Consider the following 18690-nt stretch of genomic DNA (forward strand, 5'->3'; position numbering starts at 1 on the left):
ACCTTGACTCGATTGGCTATATTTGGATTGAGGAATAAAGAGTCCTTAGTTCAGCCATGCTTTACAGTAGAAATACCAATCAAGGTTTAAACACATCACAGAAAGTTGGATCTTACCAGTCTGAATTGGCATTTGGATACCTCTTATAGTTTTTGCACAATCCCAGTTTAAAGTTTTTGGGGTTTTACAACAGAATAGTTAATTCAGAATTGGAAGATGTCATGCACTGTAATTTTTGGCCCTTTGAAATATACAGAAATGTTTTGTTTTCAACTACTTTCCTGCGTATAGTTTCATGTCCACATGTAAAATTTCTACATCTATTCGTAGGGATTTTTATCTACTTTCACCCGGTGTATTTCCCACTCCAGTCAGACCTTTTGTTTTTTGCCAGATTCCCTTAGAGTCCTGTGTGCAACTCACTCAAAATTAAATCAATTAATATTATATTTTAACTCAGACCTTTTCTTTCAGAGTTTAAATTTAAAGGTTTCCCAAACCTAATGTGTCTCCTTTACAAAATATTGCTGATACATAAAGAAATACATACATATGACCACTTGAAGGATTTACATCTCATAGTTTAAGGTTTTGTTTTATGTGACTTTTAGTTTTCATGTAGTTTCTGTGGCTTACATTTTTCCCTGTTTTTCTGTTTGCCTGCCAAACAAAAAGATGGCGGGAACTACCATAGCAACCAGTGACTGATATTTTATGAGTCTGTTTCTTTTTTTTATGCATAAATTTCCAAGTATGTTCAAAGTTCTACATGGGTTTAAGGATACAGGCGTGAGAAGCTAAAGCATTTTAGATTTTCTGGATAAAGTTATATTGACATATTCATTTTCTCGACAAGGCAGTTTAGGACCTATGTCGCAGGATTTGGTTTAGCATTGTCTTGTTGAAATAAATGGAGCCTTCATTAAAAAATATGACATTAGAATGTCAGAAAACATTGCTAGAAATCTTTTCAGAGTTACAGATGCACCTTCATGCTGTCAGTGACTGATTCTTTTAACTGTGCTAATAACAAGCTGGCCAGTCAGTGCTTTTTGGGATTACCAAAACATTAAAGAATTTCAGATAAGACCAGCTAATATCTGAAATGCTTTGTTACTTAATAAATAAATTTCCTACAATGACCCATAAGTATGTAAGTAGCAGCTGTAACCAGATAAGGTTAAGTAACCTAAAATATTTTACTTGACTTTATAAAACACTAAATGGATAGCTTTTTTCCTGTAATTCTTCACAGATTTGTCTGAAATATAAAGTCAGGATTGTGAATGTGAGACAAGGCAAAGTTTTAGGCTTTCTCTTAATATCTTTCAACAACTGACCTATTAAAAAATTTAGATTTCTTTATTCAATTTAAAAAATACTTTATTAATCCCAAGGGGAAATAAAATGTTATAGCTCATACTATGCAGGTTTCTCCAAAGAGATGTTGGAGATACTGATTGCTGAGGGCAGGAAGGATCTCCTGTAGAGGTCTGTCTTACAGCAGATCTGAAGTAGCCTCTGACTGAAGACACTGTTGTTGTAGGACAGTCTCATGAAGAGGATGCTCAGGGTTCTACATAATGTTCTTCATTTTAGGTACAATCCTTCATTGCACAAAGAATAAGAAGCCCTTAATAAAACTTGTTAAAATATTTTCAATCCCCATTTCAGTTCTTCTGCACATATGATGCCATACCCAATTAAAAGCTCAGGAAAAGACAACAGGACATTTTTTTCCAGAACTTGTGTTTATGGGTTCATTCAAAATGTTTTCAGATGTCTTTTTTAGGTCCCAGCGCAGAGTAATTTCTGTAAATGTTCCTTGATTTTGTTCCGCACCATTAATGATATGCTGTTTGTCGCCAGCCGGATGAATGATGATCTTGATGAGTGAACAGTTTGCCCATACAGGGTTTCACTGATTGGTGTCCTTTTATAACATGATGTGACAGGCTTGTTACGAATTAAGCTAATTAGCTATGAGATGTTCTTCTAGTTTAAGCATTGTTAGCAGGACACATCCTAGAACATGTCCAGTCTTTTGCTTTCAAAATCGCAGCTTATTTTAAAATATGTTGTTGACGTCAAATTTAAGATTATGCTTGTATTGTTTAAGTTTAGTTTTATCATGTATCTTGTGTAAAGGCTGCTATGGGGAATATAATGCTAACCATTTTCACTGTGCTAAATGCTCCATCCAGCCATTTTCTATACCTACTTCTTCTGTACAGGGTTGCAGAGGAGCTGCTGCCTATCTCCAGTGGTCTTTGGGGAAGAGGCAGGGTACACCCTGGACAGGCCACCAGTTCACATCACAGGGTAACACAGAGACCCACAGGACAAACAATCATGCACACACCCACTCACACCTCAGGGCAATTGAGAGAGACCAATTAACCTAACAGTCATGTTTTTGGGCAGTGGGAGGAAGCCGGAGTACCCGGAGAGAACCCACGCATGCATGGGGAGAACATGTAGAAAGAACCCAGGACTTTCTTGCTACAAGGCAACAGTGCTACCAACTGCACCACCGTGCTGCACCACCCGTTAAATGATGCAATGAAAAAAACAAAGGTTGTTGCAATTTCATTTTCTATCATATTGCATCGCATAGGACTGAAACCTTCAATACTGACTAGGACTTCTCAGTATTAATCTTGACGATGAGCAGTTTCTTCAGGCTAGTGAACACAACTAATCAGCCAATTTGCTGTTTGCAAATTGTAGAAAAGTAACTCTATTTTATCTTCTTGAGCTTTCGACCTTGTTGAAAAATCTAGTCCAAAATATAAATCCTCAGCTCCTTATGTGAATAATTTATGTTGGTTCACCACAGGAAGGCTGCTTAAATTACACTGTACAGAAAATGTATGAATAATTTATAAAAAATCATCCACGTCTAACAGTAACACAAATATTTCCCGTGACACAACTGCAATTAATTTTATACAGAACTATGGTGGAACAATATATTTTTGTCTATGTTTGTGTATGCATTGTACCCAAGCATACAACATATCCACAGGTGTGCCTCTGTTCAACTCAGCTGTTGAGAATTAACCTATCAGAAGCTTACAAAGCTGTGACATCATCATCTGGGCTTTCCCAAATTGCTTAAAGTTATTATACTCCTACTGTATGTAAACTTGTGACTTTTTCTCTCTTATTATTCTGGTGTTTAACTGACCTAAAAGAGATTGGCATTGGCCTTCGAACAGGCCTAGAAATCTGTGACTGGTCCATTTCCACTATTATAGTCCAATATTAGAGCACGTTACAACGTCACTGCACCCTGGACAGGTCGCCAGTCCATCGCAGGGCATGTTACAACATTTTACAAGGATTTGCCTGTACTCCTTCATTGAAATTCAGAGTTTTAAATTATCTTCAAATTACAGTGTCAGTGTAGCAATCTGATTCATGCTCTGGACAGCTGCAATGTAGCTCAGCAGTACTGGTAGTTTCTACATATGTAAATAAACTATATACCTTCTCTTTCTGTGAAAGCACTCAGAAAGAAAATAGATTTTAAGGCTCAGAGTTAGAGTCTATGTGTGCATGAAGTTCAAGGCCACTTGTAGGGGATTGTAGACTTTGTCCAGTTGCCCCCTCCCTCAAAGTGCTCCACCCCCGGTTAACTCTCACACACACAAACAGGTTTGGCTATTGATTCAACAACAGTATGTTAAGCTGCAACTGAAGCCATATGTGGCTGGTTTGAACTAAACTGTGTTTTCTCTTAGTATCAGTCTTTGAGATAAGTCTAAGATTAACTTCTTTTGGCAGCCATATCTGCCTCGCGCACACACACACACACACACCCACACACAAAGAGACATATATGAATATGAGTGCCAGCCCAGAGTCATCTGCACTGGCAGAGCTATCTGTCATCAGTCTAACCCATCTAACTCCCAGCCACTCCCTGTACAGATGGGGCTGTGTGTGTGTGTGTGTGTGTGTGTGTGTGTGTGCACGTGTGTGCATTGAATGGAGACACTATACCAGCGAGGCTCATCACCACGACAGAAGAAGGATGACCCCCCTTTTACAAATAAGCTGTCAGGGAGCCAGACGGCACAAAAGCGGAGAGTCTCAAGGTGTGAAGAAGAGGAGACTTTCTGGTGTTTCATGTAGTGTCTGGGATGATGAATGACTATAAGCACCAGTATTGTAGCGGCACAGAGCTGCTCCTTCAGAGCACTATCTGTTACGGATACCAGCCTGCTGACATAAGTATAAAAAGCAGAACGCTCAGGTTTGTCCTGCAGAATAAGCACATAAATCACACTGAGCACGACCTCAGTGTAATCAATAAGCATTTATTATGACCAGTAACTCTCTGTCTAAATCATAATAGGAAAAAAAACTGATAGCTCTTTTATAATGTGCAACTTGCCATATACCACAAAAAAAAAATAAAGTCGGTCCTCAACAGGCAATCGCTTTCTTACCACATATTTTTGTTCATTTAACTAATTTAAAACAGATTAACAAATAAGATAAATCAATTCATTATTATGCTTCTAAAACAAAACCATTTACTTTAATAAACTGTTTACTGCAAGCTGATCCAGACGTTGCCAGATCCTTTTAATCAGGCCATTAATTTTCAAAAGACACAGTGAAGAAAAAAGTTATTTCTTCATGCTTTTTTCAGTCTAGTGGTGATAATAAGTAGCTTTGGTAGTGTACTGGCAAAGCTGATCTGTAACTTTTAGAGCTAGACAGACTTGTCTGGTCACCCTGTTCCCATGAAACACTAAACAGTGTAATCTTTTCATCCAGTGCCCCAAATAAAAACACAAACATGAAGCATGCATTTAAAATGTTTTTAAAAACTTTGTTTTTTTATGGAAAAACGTTTAAACACTAATTACAGGAGTACAGCTTTTTTTGCCCCAAGGTTTAAAAAGGTGAAACATCACATTTTATAAAGAATGGTCAAGCAACAAAAAGAACCAAACAAGTGCTGGAAGGGGCAACCTTGCAACTCATTAACTGTCCTTATGAATGGCTAGTACCTAATACAGCAATAACTGGTGGGTGGAAGTGTTTGGGACAACGTAAAGCGCCTTGAAAAAGTATTCACACCACTGTTTTTCAATCCACAATGAGCTTACATTTTATGGTGTATTTTATGTGACAGACTAACACCAAGTATTGCATAGATAAGTTTTAAACATTTTTACACGTAAAAATCAGAAACATTATTCATTGTATTAAAATTACACTCTTAATAATTACTAAATATAATGGGTGAACAAACAGCAGTCAGGGATAAAGTTGCGGAGAAGTTTAAAGCAGGGTTAGCTTATGGAAGAATATCTCAAGCTTTAAACATCTCCAGGAGCAATGTTCAATCCACCATCTGAAAGAGTATGATAGGGCAGCACAATACATCAGGAATATATTGCCATTATAAAATCAGTTTCTGCAATATCAGGATTGCAAATCATTGTGTTAATTTAAACAACTGTTTGCTCATATATTCCAAGTGAGTTCAAACTTTGCATGTCAATAAGATATTCAGCATATATCCTAATGTAGTAGATACCTGCTCCTGACACAGATCACAGTACCCAAGATCGTAAAGGTGACCGAATGCTGGAAACACGGCTATAAAGGAAAAGATTAATTTATCGTAAATTAAATCGTGATGGCAAGTTTTTTCCAACAATATGGACAACGCATCACTTAATAACATTGGGCAGCCCTTGAGTTTAGCAGATTTCCCAAGTCATGGCTGTCCACATAAACTGGCAGGCTGAATAAGGAGTATAAATCAGAGAAGGAACGTAAGAGGACCATGGTAACTCTGGAGGAGCTGCAGAGATCCACTGCTCAGGTGGAGGAATCTGTCTACACATTAGCTGGTCATCGTGCAGTCCACAAATCTGGTCTTTAAGAAAGAGAGTTAAGAACAAAGCAATATGAAGTTCTTCTTAAAGTTTGCCACAAGCCATGTAGGGGACCCAGTAAACATGTAGAGGAAGGTTCTCTGGAAAGATAACACCAAAATGTAACTTTATGTCCTACGTGCCAGACACAATGTGTGGTCGAAAACTAACACTGCACATCAGCCTAAAGACAGTATCCCCCCAGTGAAATGTGGTGGTGGCAGCACCATGCTCCTCACCTTCAGCAGGACAATGATCTTAAAAACAAACAGCCAAAACTACAATGGAAAGGTTTACATCAATGCCTATTCATGTGTTAGAATGGCACAGTCAAAGTCCAGAGCTAAATCTAATTGATCATCTGTACCAACACTGTTTTATGTTTAATTTTTTTTTCAAAAGGTGTTTTTACAAATGTAAGCCATACTTCTAAGATTTGTATTTTAAAAGATTTTATTGTTGCGAACTCACCTCAAACACCACACAGCCAAAGTATGCTGTTTATACCACTAATGCCTGTTAAAGAATATTAAACACATACTACAGATGATGTTGAAAGCATGTTGTCGCCATCTAGTGGTTTATATCTTTTGTGCATGCTTCATTCAACCTAAGAATCCCAATAATATAAATTCTGACAGCAAAAAACACATGATAGATAGATAGATAGATAGATAGATAGATAGATAGATAGATAGATAGATAGATAGATAGATAGATAGATAGATAGATAAATAGATAGATAGATAGATAGATAGATAGATAGATAGATAGATAGATAGATAGATAGATAGATAGATAGATAGATAGATAGATAGATAGATAGATAGATAGATAGATAGATAGATAGATAAATAGATAGATAGATAGATAAATAGATAGATAGATAAATAGAAAGAAAGAAAGAAAGAAATTAAAGCATGCATCATTTCCCATCCACCTCGTGGATATGCACTAATTCCTGTTGGTCAATAGAGTAAAATCCCATTAAAATACTTTGATATTTGTGATTGGAACATGAAAAAATGTAGGCAAGCTCAAGGTGTATGAGCTCTCTGTTGAGACTCTGATGTATAATGAACCAAATGAGCTAACTATGTGCTGAAATGACTGCTGTGTGTATCATCCTGAAGATCTGTGTTTGTCAGTCACATGACTTGAGGTGACAGGTGTCATTGACCTAGGGGATAACTTCCACAAATGCAACAAAGACCATAGCTTCGCAAAATGAGGCTGAAATGAAGCTCCATATATAATTATCACCTCACACATGCACTCTCTCCAGGGGTCAGATGATCCAAACATATAGAACATACCTTGGCATGGAAAGTCGGTATTCTGGTGAGCAGCAGGAACTGAAACATTCCTAGAATAACTTGAATCATAATCCCCATCGTGCAGGAGTCCGAAGGCGCACCTTCAAAAGTATTTTTGGCTCAATCCAAAACAGAGGAAAAAAAAAAAATGAGAAGGTGGCTTGTGTTGGTTTTCTTCGCCGGTTACAGACGCAGATGTCCCGCTTTCATTCCCCAGTCTCCCGTCCCTGAAAGCGCTCCCAGGGTGGCATCATCATTGTTGGAATATTAACTTTGCTTTCTTGCATTTAGGCTTAAATTAGAGCAGAAACATACCCAGGATCCGTTTCCAGCCCAAATCCAGCCTAAAGTAAGTTCAGCGCAGACGGAGTGTGCCTCTCTCTGTGTTTTTAATGTATAACCTTGGGAGCACAGCGGCAGACACGGGCCTTTGTCTTGAAAATTGAATGAACTTTAAATTAAAGCCCGTTTTTTAATCAGTCTCTTTTGGCCCTGATCCCTTGAAGCCGGTGATGATGTGGGGAGGGGGTTCCAGCCGGCGTGGCGTGACGGAAGGATTATACAGATTCCCGCTGAAACGTGGAGCGATCAGTAAATCCTGGCGTGTCTATAAGAAACACACAAAAAGCCCCGCATCATCCAGGAATAGGACGTTTTATCCGGTAAAGATCCGCCGTGAAGAGGGACAAAGCTGCATATACCTCTGACTCGGTCACGGTTTCAGCACACTGTCGCTCCAAATGAAAATGTGACGTCTCCTCTCCAGACTCATCACTCCGCTGGGATTTTATTTTTAAATTACCTCCTTATAAATAACCCCTAGAATCCCGATCGTCCTCTGACATGGAAGTGCGTCTGCGGCTGAGGCAGCACAGCAGCAGGGCAGTCCGCACACACACACACACACACACACACACACACTCAGACAGAAAGAGCCGTGGAAAGGTGCAGCACTCCACATTTGTTATTGTGGTCGCTTTCCTCGTTTCCTTTGCCCTTGAGACGCACGCAGCGTACGCGTTGCGCTGCCAACTTTCTTCCAAACGGGACAGGCGCACTGGATACAGGTGCAGCGTCTCTATTGGTCCCAGAGTGGGGGATCAGGGGGCCTCCGGGGGCCCCACGACGCAAGAAGGGGAGCGTGGCCGTGCTTCCCTCCGAGGACACGGAGGTCATGCCTCTGGAGTATTGCTTTAAAATTGCCCGAGGGGCTGAAAAACAGCACATGTTGCGCCTCATATGGTCTACCTTTAGAAAAAAAATAAAAAATGAACTAATTTGTAGCCTTATGCAAGAAAGAACAGAAAATTATATTTTTTTGTAAAATATATTTATTTGTAAAATAGACATACATGTAAAATTCTAATCAAAATATATTTCTTTCAGTCAGAGCCGTCCGTCCATCATATTGGGTCGCAGGGGTAACAGGTCCAAGAATGAAACCCTGATGTTAAAATACATTAACTTCTCATTTTTCATTTAAAAATCTGCCACCAGTATAATTTAGGGGGAAGCAAGGAATGAGATATTCAAAAACGACAGAAAAAAATCAGTATATTAGCAGTAAATAAATACATTAATAAAGTTGTTACCGAACTTTCTTAAGTTTGTCCATCCACCTCTGAAAGCCTGGCCTACCAAATATGCAAATAAAACTGCTAGAGGGTTGATGGCAAGTGCAGGGAACTTCAAGAGTGGCCACTGCCCCCCTTGACCCTCCCTTATTGGCAGCACTGTTTGATAAGCAGGCTCATTTAATAAATGCAATTGCAAACCAATGACTAGTCCTGTTCAGTTTGCTATAAACCATATAGGGGCTAACACTGCGCACCACCCTGAACACACCATGCCCACTGTGAAACAGGGTGGTGGCAGCAACATGCTGTGGGTTTGCTTTTCTTCCAGAGGCATAATCTGAGTAGGTACCTACATTTTATTATATAGCGGCTGTGTAATGACAATAAAGGCTTTACTGTTCAGTTCAAATGGGTCTCCTTTGTGTCTCATCTAATTCTCAGCAGTGATGATTAAACTGACCCAGCAAGAGGAAATAATTGCTGGGACTATATCTTCTTAGGTGTAAATACAAATGCGGAAAACACACGAAAGAAAAACCTTTACAACAAATTCCCTTTTGTAAGCCTTAATGAGACTCTTGCTAATCCGCTTAATTAAACATAAACTTATCTGTCATAAAACTTTAAATGAGCTAGCATGTCAATCATGATGGTCATTTTGCTAAAAAAAAAAAGAAACAGATTTTCTTTAAATTGCCAGTTTATTTACTATTGTCTGTCAAACTAAAGAGAAGGAACAAGCTGGAATATTATTCTAGAGTTTGACAGTTTCTCTGCATCTCATTAAACCGAACATGAAAGTCAATTAAAACTGTATTCATAGCTGCAGCGGCTCCCTTCCCATGGGCCTCGTCTTTCTGCCTTATATCGGAGTGTGTAGGCAAGCTGACACCACAATCTGAGTCATTATGGTGTGTTTGGGTTATGCCAGCGCACTCACACGCCACATGAGGGTGAGGGTGTCTGCGGCTGATGCGGGGATGCACTGTGTTATCTCCCACTGATGTCTGAGGGTGGGGGCCGCTGTCGAGAAGAGGACTGGCAGGGAAAACGGTCGTTTCTTCCCTCAGAGCTCAAAACAGGTGCATCAGCCTTTTAAAAGGGAAACCCCGCTTCTGCTTCATAGAGCCGCACATAAAGTCAGTTTTCAGACAGTTTTCTTCACTACAGAACTTCATTTTCTTAAAGCTGACGTGGTGGAAAATAGTTTGGATTTCTGAAGCAGAGCAGATTAACAATTATCCAATAAGGCTGTTGCTCATTAAAAGAGTAATGTTTAAAGCCTCTTGTTATCTCTGCCAAGCAGAGGAAAAGAGTTTGACTGTGGAGGATATCAGTACAAAGATAATCTGAAATTTTGTTTTATTTTTTTATGAAGCGCTGTCTTTTTCAACAACACAGGCAAAAAAAGAAAATACTGAGTTGATCTTTTAATCGTTGCTTACTGGCGACCCTGTGGGGGAAATACATAAGGCATCCATCCAAAGACAGATCAACACAAAACAATCTCTGAATCCAAAATAAAACTGGAGAGGCAGAATGGTAAATATTGGCTCTGGATGTTCTTATTACGATCAGTTATTTGCTTTTTTGTTGCTTATTTCAATAAAATTAACACTTTTCCAGTGTCATTATTATTACAATGAATTCACTATAAAAAAGAATAATAATATTGGTCGTTCATCACGTCTGTTTAAAACACAAGCATGAGGACTCAGGTTGGGAATGACCTGAAACATGCCCCCCCCCCCCCTCTGTGCACCGTCTAAACCTAGCGAACAAGATGGAGCATCCTTAACGAACCAGCTCCTTTTAGAAACATCCTGGAGTTCATGAGATCCTCTTGAAATTTGATCAGCCAACAGATTTCAGGCAAACAATAATTAAAAAACATCCCTGTTTTATAGTGCCAACCTTGAAGAGGTCTGTGAGCAAACTGCAGGCTCACATCACTTCAAATAATTCATAAACTATAAATAGTTCAGCAGAGTGACGTACGGTGCTGTGAAAAACCGCATTTAGTCACATTACAGCCACAGACTTCAGTGAATTTTAGACAACACCAAGTAGAATAATTTTACCATAAGGAAAAGAGAGAAGAGAAAAAAGAGAACATTAGAGAAGAAACAGCGTCATGAAGACCAAGGATCCCAGGAAACAGCGGGATCCTTGGTCTTCATCCTACGCACTGAACATCCCACAGAACACCGTTCAATCCATCCGGAGAAAACAGGAAGAGGATGGCACACCTGCGAACTGACTAAGACATGGCTGTCCACCTAAATGGACAGTCAAGGTAAGGATAATATTAATCAGATAAGCAGCATAGAGGCCACTCGTAATTCTGGAGGAGCTGCAGAGATCCACAGCTCAGGTGGGAGAATCTGTCAACAAGACAGCTATCATGCACTCCATAAATCTGGGTTTAATGGATGATTGACGAGAAGGAAGCTGTTGAAAGAAAGCCACAAAAAGGTCCTATTCAAAGTTTGCTACAAGCCATATTGGGAACACAGCGAACACGATCAAATGAAACCAAAGTTAAACTTTCTGTCCCCCAAGCAAAACACAATGTGTGGACGAAAGCTAAGACTGGGCACCCTCTGGAACAAGCCTTCTCCACAGCAAAACATTGGTGGTGGTGGCATCATGCTGTGGGAATGCTTTTCTTTAGCAGGGACAAGGATGCTGGTTAGAGCTGATGGGAAGATGGATGGAGCTAAACAGGACAACACTGGAGGTTAACTTGTTGGAGGCTGCCGAAGACAGCAGAGGTTGTGGTGGCGGTTCACCTTCTAGCTGGATAACAAGCCTAAAGCCAGACGTACACTGGAATGGTTTAGATCAAATTCATGTGTTAGAATGGCCCAGTCAAAGTTCAAATCTAATTACAATCCAATACAGAGAAAAGCTATAAAGTTCAATCAGTGGGATCTACACTTTTCCTTCCACTTCACAATTGTGCACTACTTTGTGTCGATCAAACTTAAAATGAAGTCTCAGTAACACACACTGAAGTTTATGGCTGTGAGAAAATGGGAAAAAGTTGAAGGGGTATGAATAGAATTGCAAGGCACTGTATACCTGAACGTGATGTAGCAGCAACACATATGTGACCAAAGGGAAGTATCCCTCATCCCAATCATGATATGCTAAATCAGGATCTCATCCCAGTTCAAACACGGACACAGAACGTTGGAGAAATGACCTTTAACACTCCTAAAAGCAAGTTCCTCCATATCTTCAATCCGCCGGAGGAGACACTACTACTTGTCCTGTCCGCCCAGTTTTATTTTCTCCTGAAACTCGGCGTGTTTCTGCCGCAGGATTTCTGTCTGCTTCTTGAAACCGTTGACCCTGGGAAAGACCACACCCCAGATTTAGCTACTAGCTTTAGACACTCATGAATCTGAAGGAAGAAGTTGCACTCACCTGGCTCTTTCTTTGGCATCGTTGTAGATTTCTGTGATAGCTCTATCTTTCTCGTCCATGAAGGTACTGTGAACTTCTTCTAGTTTCCTGAAAGAGTTGGAGAAAAAAGCACTGACTACTGCGTGTTTGCTTGACCCAAGACCCCCCTGAGTTTATGAGTTTTTTCAGTTGTTATAACAGCTGCTCAGATTCACAAAGAAGTGAATCTTAGCAAACACAAGAGGCACAGAGTCATTGTGTGAGGACAAATACGAGGAAATGAGTCGCAAAAAACCACATGGTTCAGAGGCATGAGGGAAAACACTCCACTAATCCATGCAAGTGCAAATTAAAAGCCTATTTCAGAGACCTGAATAGTTCAGTACGAGGTATGGAGACACTTACCTAAAGAAGATCATATGCGCACCAACGCTGAGCATCATCGTGATGACACAATAGATCACCAGCTTGAAGTTCCTTTTCCTCTTTTCCTTCCTCTTGTCCGCTGTCGCCTCAGGAGGCTGCGCCTGATGAAACTGCTCCCAGTAACGGACGTCGTCATTAGCAGTAGTACTGGGAGGAAAATAAATCGCGACTGGTGATGATCAGCAGCGATCAGCACAAACAGATGTAACAAAGGTGAACAGAGGGGAGTAATTAGGTCCAGAGTTGCTGAAATACACCTAAATCTGTCTAACTTTCTGTTTTCTCCAGACAAAGAGAACATTAGATCTATAAATCATCTGCATAAGGTTGTTAGAGAGGGAAAAGAACAATAATTAATACTTTTTTTAACCACTGGAGGAACAGTTATTGGACGCCCAGCTGCTAATACTTTACCATAGGCTTTAAAACGAAGCACTATCTTTGTGCTAGATCACTGTCATGGCTTAATAGGTCAGGCGTACCTTCTTTATTTGCTCACAAAGCTCAAGGGAACCAAAAGGAACAAACCACACTGATTCTCGGTTCATTTGGTTTTCCTTCAGATTTTGCTTCCAAGAGACAAGAATGTTTTGGAAAATCTTCTTTTTTTTTTTGGACATGTTTGGTTTTCTTTGTTTAGCCCCTCAACTCTCACATATGAGTTATTGAGGCCGTAAACAGCAGCCTCATCTAAAGGGATGACCCCAATGGATGAAAAGCACACAGTAATAACTACATTTATTGGGACTCCTGGCAAACGTGGTAAAAGACTGAATGCAGCTCATGTTGCATTAACACACTTGCATGGGAATGTTAGAAACGTCTAACCATTACTCCTACGTGGAGCGAAGAAACCAAATATGTAAAGAAATAATTGTTTTTTCAACCACTGGAGGCAGAGTTATTGGATGCCCTGCAGCTGATACTTTGTATAGGCCCCTTATTTAAATAGCACAGCACTTAGTCTTCAACTATAACATTTTACGAAGTACAGAAAGAGGGATCTTTGACTATATCTCTTCACACAATCTCTCTACGGGCTGTTACAACAGCTAGTGACGACTACGGAAGGGAATTTATCTTATTTATCTATTGTTAGAGAATAAAAAGCCATTTATCATGAAAAACACCAGTTGGTGACATTTGGAATCCCCCAAACTATCAGTTTGATCAGGATTGTTAGTGTTGCTCTTTTAACCACAGCTGGTTTCATGAGACCATCCATAAATCCTAATAGATCTTAAATTATGATCGGATGCAACTACTGGGAGCCATTCAGTTGTGCTGCTGGTGTTCAACAGAAGCCTGTCTGATAATGAGTCAGGGCTGTTTTTGTGTTTGTGAAGCTCTGGGTCCAAAATTTTTTAAATACTTTATACCATCACTTCATCCTTATCACAAAATACCATGATTAAAGTCTAAGTTGATATAGCCCAACCCTAGAAACGACACATCTTCAGTTTTCTGGTACAGGACACCAGATTTCTATGTGTTTTAAAATTTCAGAGAGTTTAAGATGCTCTGCATTTGGAAGAGAAACAAGCCCACAGTATCGCAGACCCTCCATTGTAATTAAAAGGTAATATGAGGTGATTTTCCTTACTGTAATCAGTTGTTGAACATTAAACCCACCTAGAGTGTTTGCTGCTAAAAAAAGAGCTCAATCTTAGTCACATCTGAAGAAAGCACACAGTTCCAGTTAAAGTCTCAGTAGCGTTTCGAAAACTCCACCTTTACGTTTGTGATGGTAGGACAGAGGAAACTTTTTACTGGTATCACCGCATAAACAAACCAGTTGGAACATACTTCAGATAGTGTCTAAACGTTATTACGAATAGATGGAAAACCCAAGATTTGCGGTATTGTTCAAAGGGGCAATGCATTAATCTGTTCACAGGAGCTCCTGATGCATGTTGGGGATTTTCTTTCACGCCTCACATCTGCCTTAAGAATGGGCCTCCATGTTATGTTACTTTTTTACAACCAGGGACAGAGAGAATGATAGATTATTTAGATTTATTATTTAGCAACTGCAACAAAAGATGACTTTATTTTTAGACTTTTTAAACATCTTCACCGACCAATAAACGTGTTCAGCACCGTTTAAGTTCTAGCAGAGCACCGATATGCTGCAACACCGAGTATGCGGGTCCTTACCTTCTGTACACTGTGTGACTAGAGGTTGATCTAAAGGCCTGGCCTCCTTTGTAGGGATGCTGGAGTTTAAAGTCGTACTCCTTCCTGCTCAGCTCTTTGCTCAGCACTCTGTAGGCTTCATTCAACTCCACAAACTGGCTGTGCAGCTCCGGGTTTGACGGGTCGCTGTCCGGGTGCAGCTGTGGGACAAGTGAGCCACAGTCAGTGATCTGAGATACTCTGGTTGAGGGTGAGGTTATCTGGATATGATGCTTCCACTGGCATGCTTAAATATTCATGTGTGCTTGCACAATTTAAAATCCCAACTGAGGTCTTTGTTTTTTTTACTTCTACGGTGAGATGCTTCACCCATAAATTACAGCAGAACCACATCATAAAAACAGATTTCTCTTTCATTACTCAGGAAGCCAACTGTGAGAACAGCTTAGCTTGTGAAATGTCGCCCTCTTGTGGCTGATTAAAGGCAGAGTTTAGTTAGTGAAGTACCTTCTTTGATTTGTCAAAAAAAGCATTCTTTATTTCGTCCACGGATGCATCCGGTTTGATTCCCAGTAGTTCATAGTGGCTCACAGCTTTTCTGTAGTGATAAGTTTAATAACTCAAAACCCGGCTGGCAATTAGACCTGAACACAGAATATACACTCGTAAAGTGTATACACCTACCTTTGTGCAAAACTGTGGGACAGCATCCGCAGTCCACTCTTGCACCACCAAATACAACTCTGGCATAGTCGCAGCTGAGCTTCCAGCTGCATGACGAAAAATGTTCAACTCTGACCTGCAGTGAGGACAGACATAAAACTCAGCTGTGGATCTGGAATAATCAAGAGATAAACAATACATACACAAGGTACTCTAATTGAAGTTATCTTGTTATACATTTTACATCTTAACAGATGAAAACCTTGCTGTTAGGTCACCGGATGTAAACCTCTTACATCCTGTGATGAATTGGGGAAAAGGCATTTTCTGACAATTATCCTTCTTGAAACAAACTACAACAGAACCTGAAGCTGTGCAGCCTAATTAAACTGAAGGGTTTTAAACATATTCTGATGAGAAAAAGAGAAAGCGTTACTCGCTGTTCATGTTCCGAATATTTAATTGCATCTGTGTGTTATTTTATTTTCAGTTGGATTTGATCAATTAATTGGTGATGAAAAATTTAACGACTTATAGTATCTTTTATCATGTTGTAGTTTCGTATATTTAAGGGTTGTTGAAAAGGCGAGTTTGTGTCTGAATCAGATTTACCTGTATAATTAAAGGTGAAATGAAAGAAATAAAAACAAATGAACCAAAGTATGTCAAAAGGCCATATTGTACTTCAGAACTCCCTTTGCCCGATTTCATGAAGAAACCAAAATCTAAATAGGAAGCACAAAGATTTATGACACCTAAACTGTGCAGCAATTTTACTCTTATTTATTGTGAGAAGAACAAAGAATTAAATTCAAGTCGAGCAGAAAATAAAAAACATTTTGTTTATTCAATTTGAGATGTTTGTGTCCAAAAGAAGATCTTGAGGGTGGACAACAAGTCCAAGTAGTTCATACGGGAAGGTGGAGGTTGGGGTGAATCCTGGATTTATCGGCTGTTGAGATGAATCAGGATACAGATTTTACAACTGTTTAAATCTAACCTCAAGAGTACGAACGTAACAGATTTGACACCTTAATTCATTTGATAAAGTTGTAGCTTTTATGTCCAGAAAAACTAAGACCATCCCACGATTCGACAGCTTGCAGAACCAGCAATAACTCTCAGTAGTTGTTTTCTGCAAGAACTGTCAATGTCTCACATTGTTTTAGAGACCATTTGGCCCAGTTATCTCTCCAGCTTGCTTCATTCAGTCCCCTGAGGTTTTGTAGAAAATGATTTCATAAAATTGTAACATCCTATATCATCTATTAAACCAGGATGAGGTCTGGCCCTTGAGTGGGCAATTACAACATCTTGATCCCCTTCTTGTTCAATCTGTTATACATAACATTGCACACATAATTATGCAGCCATGTTTTTAGTGAGACAAGACTTTCAGAAAACATACAAGGCTTACTCAGGCTTTTAGCACGGTTTGACCTTAGCATAGATTTGTTGAGATGTCCACTCCTGGAAAGACTGTGGATTGTCTTAAAAGGCTTTCTACTTTGAAATAAATCCTCATCACTGTAGACTGATGGACCTTAGATTGTTTTAAACAGTCTTGTAATCCTTTCCAGATTGAATGACAACATTGTTACTGCCTTGGCATTGTGTTAATACACGCATGTATGCTCCCGAACAGCAAACAACCAAACTCCTGCTTTTTACTTTTTAAGTGTGGTCAAACTAGCTGATAATTATTGAATCATGTGTCATTTATCTATCTTTAAAAACAGTTTTTTGTACACTTACAGCTGGTATACTTTTCCAATCGAATCAGTCTATCTATATCAATGTATTCATCTAATTTCCAGTGTGGGGGTGCTTGTTAGAGATCTGTGTTTACCTTTCACAGTGTTTCCATTGAAGCTGTCGAGTTGAGCAGCTGGAAACACGTCTGTCAGCAACTGACTGGAGCAACAACCCAGGATGAGTTAAATGCAATCACAAAACAGCCATTAAAACACACAACCTGCCACCCAGGCCGCCGTGTAAGGAAACGATTTTAGGAGAAACAAAGACAGCTACAACACCGCTGCTTTCACCTTAGAAATCATATGAAATTATGCCAGATGGCAATAAAAATACAAGCTGAGTAGACAGGAAGAACACCTAGTTCTGCTGCTAATGCTAACCCGGTTAGAGTAACACTGTTACTCAGAGTAACGCCGTAGTTCGCATTACTCTGTTAGATGTCAAATATACTAATTTAGGAAGATATATGCAGAAATTAAAGGAAAAAGGGTGACATACCAGAGGACCCCGGTTTCATAACGCTGCAGTTTTCCGATACATCAAGTTGCTAGCATAAGGAACCGGAAATGAGGGTTATTTTCAAAATAAGGCAGATAGTTTACCTGGGATGAAACCTACCTGAGCTATAGAGTAAAAACTACAAAAAAATGTTTGTTGTCTCTACCACGACAGTTTTGGGGTTTTTCTTTAGAAAAAAATCAAATACTTAAAAATCCTTAAATAACCGATGATAGTTCTGACATCTTCTCTCAACATCATGTTTGATGTATATGGTGGCATTGAAGGTACAGTCATTAAACAGCTTGATATGTACATATCGTTGTCATTTTTTAATTTATGAAAGTATTCTTCAAATGTGTCATCAGTTATCTTTGGGGTACATCAAGGCTCTATTTCTGGATACAAAAATAGAGCCTTGATGTATCAGAATTCAAGTTTTACTATAATTTTGACCTGGACTCCACAGAAGAAGGGGTTCCGTTTTCAATGAGACCTACTTGGCTCAATAAACACTTTATTATCATAGTATAATATTGTTACTAATATTATTTCACTTGTTTGCTGAAACCTTCAGATGTTGCCAACAAACAGCCATTCTACAATTCAAGGCTTCCCTGAATTTTCAAATAAAATGAATTAAGGAGGCATTTCAAACCCCCCAAAATGACAAGAAATTATTTGTTTTGAGGCATCCAATCTCCTAAATGTTTAAAACTTTTGTCCTATTTAATTCTTATCATTCTTGGTTTGCAGGGACCTCTGTTGGATTTATTTTACTGTGCTTTTAAATTTAATTGATATATTAACTCATGAGTAGTTGAGCATTTTTAACTTATTTTTATGAAATACATACATTTACCTATATAACTTTTAGAAAGTAATTAATGCCTTCATTGTAACTTGTTTGTATATCTTTAACTCTTTGCACATGGGCCTTTATCAAACTTAGATACCTGAAAGTTAGTAAAACAATTGCTTATATTCTTTGAAGGAAATTAA

At 39.2% G+C, this 18690-nt stretch overlaps 2 protein-coding genes across 4 annotated transcripts in view; both read right to left on the minus strand.

The window, feature by feature from the left end:
• vegfba (vascular endothelial growth factor Ba) overlaps positions 1 to 9999 on the minus strand; it is a 30063-nt gene extending 20064 nt beyond the window's left edge. For both annotated transcript variants that reach the window (XM_047354036.1, XM_047354035.1), the window contains exon 1: positions 7220 to 9999. In XM_047354036.1, coding sequence (XP_047209992.1) covers positions 7220 to 7297 — 78 coding nt within the window. In that variant the 5' untranslated portion in view covers positions 7298 to 9999. The remainder of the gene's footprint in view (positions 1 to 7219) is intronic.
• A 142-nt stretch (positions 10000 to 10141) lies between these two features.
• dnajc4 (DnaJ (Hsp40) homolog, subfamily C, member 4) lies at positions 10142 to 17757 on the minus strand. Of its 2 annotated transcripts, XM_047354037.1 has the most exons (8): positions 17689 to 17757; positions 17282 to 17346; positions 15454 to 15568; positions 15277 to 15367; positions 14791 to 14969; positions 12613 to 12780; positions 12229 to 12315; positions 10142 to 12153 (listed from the first exon to the last, which is right to left on the minus strand). In XM_047354037.1, exons 3-8 carry the CDS (start codon positions 15543 to 15545, stop codon positions 12063 to 12065), a joined length of 708 nt encoding a protein of 235 aa, XP_047209993.1. In that variant the 5' UTR covers positions 15546 to 15568; positions 17282 to 17346; positions 17689 to 17757; the 3' UTR covers positions 10142 to 12062. The 2 variants fall into 2 exon arrangements, with proteins under 2 accessions (XP_047209993.1, XP_047209995.1); XM_047354039.1 differs by lacking the exon at positions 15277 to 15367.
• Positions 17758 to 18690: the final 933 nt, after the last annotated feature.

The sequence above is a fragment of the Girardinichthys multiradiatus genome, chromosome 23 (genome assembly GCF_021462225.1).
Source record: "Girardinichthys multiradiatus isolate DD_20200921_A chromosome 23, DD_fGirMul_XY1, whole genome shotgun sequence".
Lineage (NCBI taxonomy): Eukaryota > Metazoa > Chordata > Actinopteri > Cyprinodontiformes > Goodeidae > Girardinichthys > Girardinichthys multiradiatus.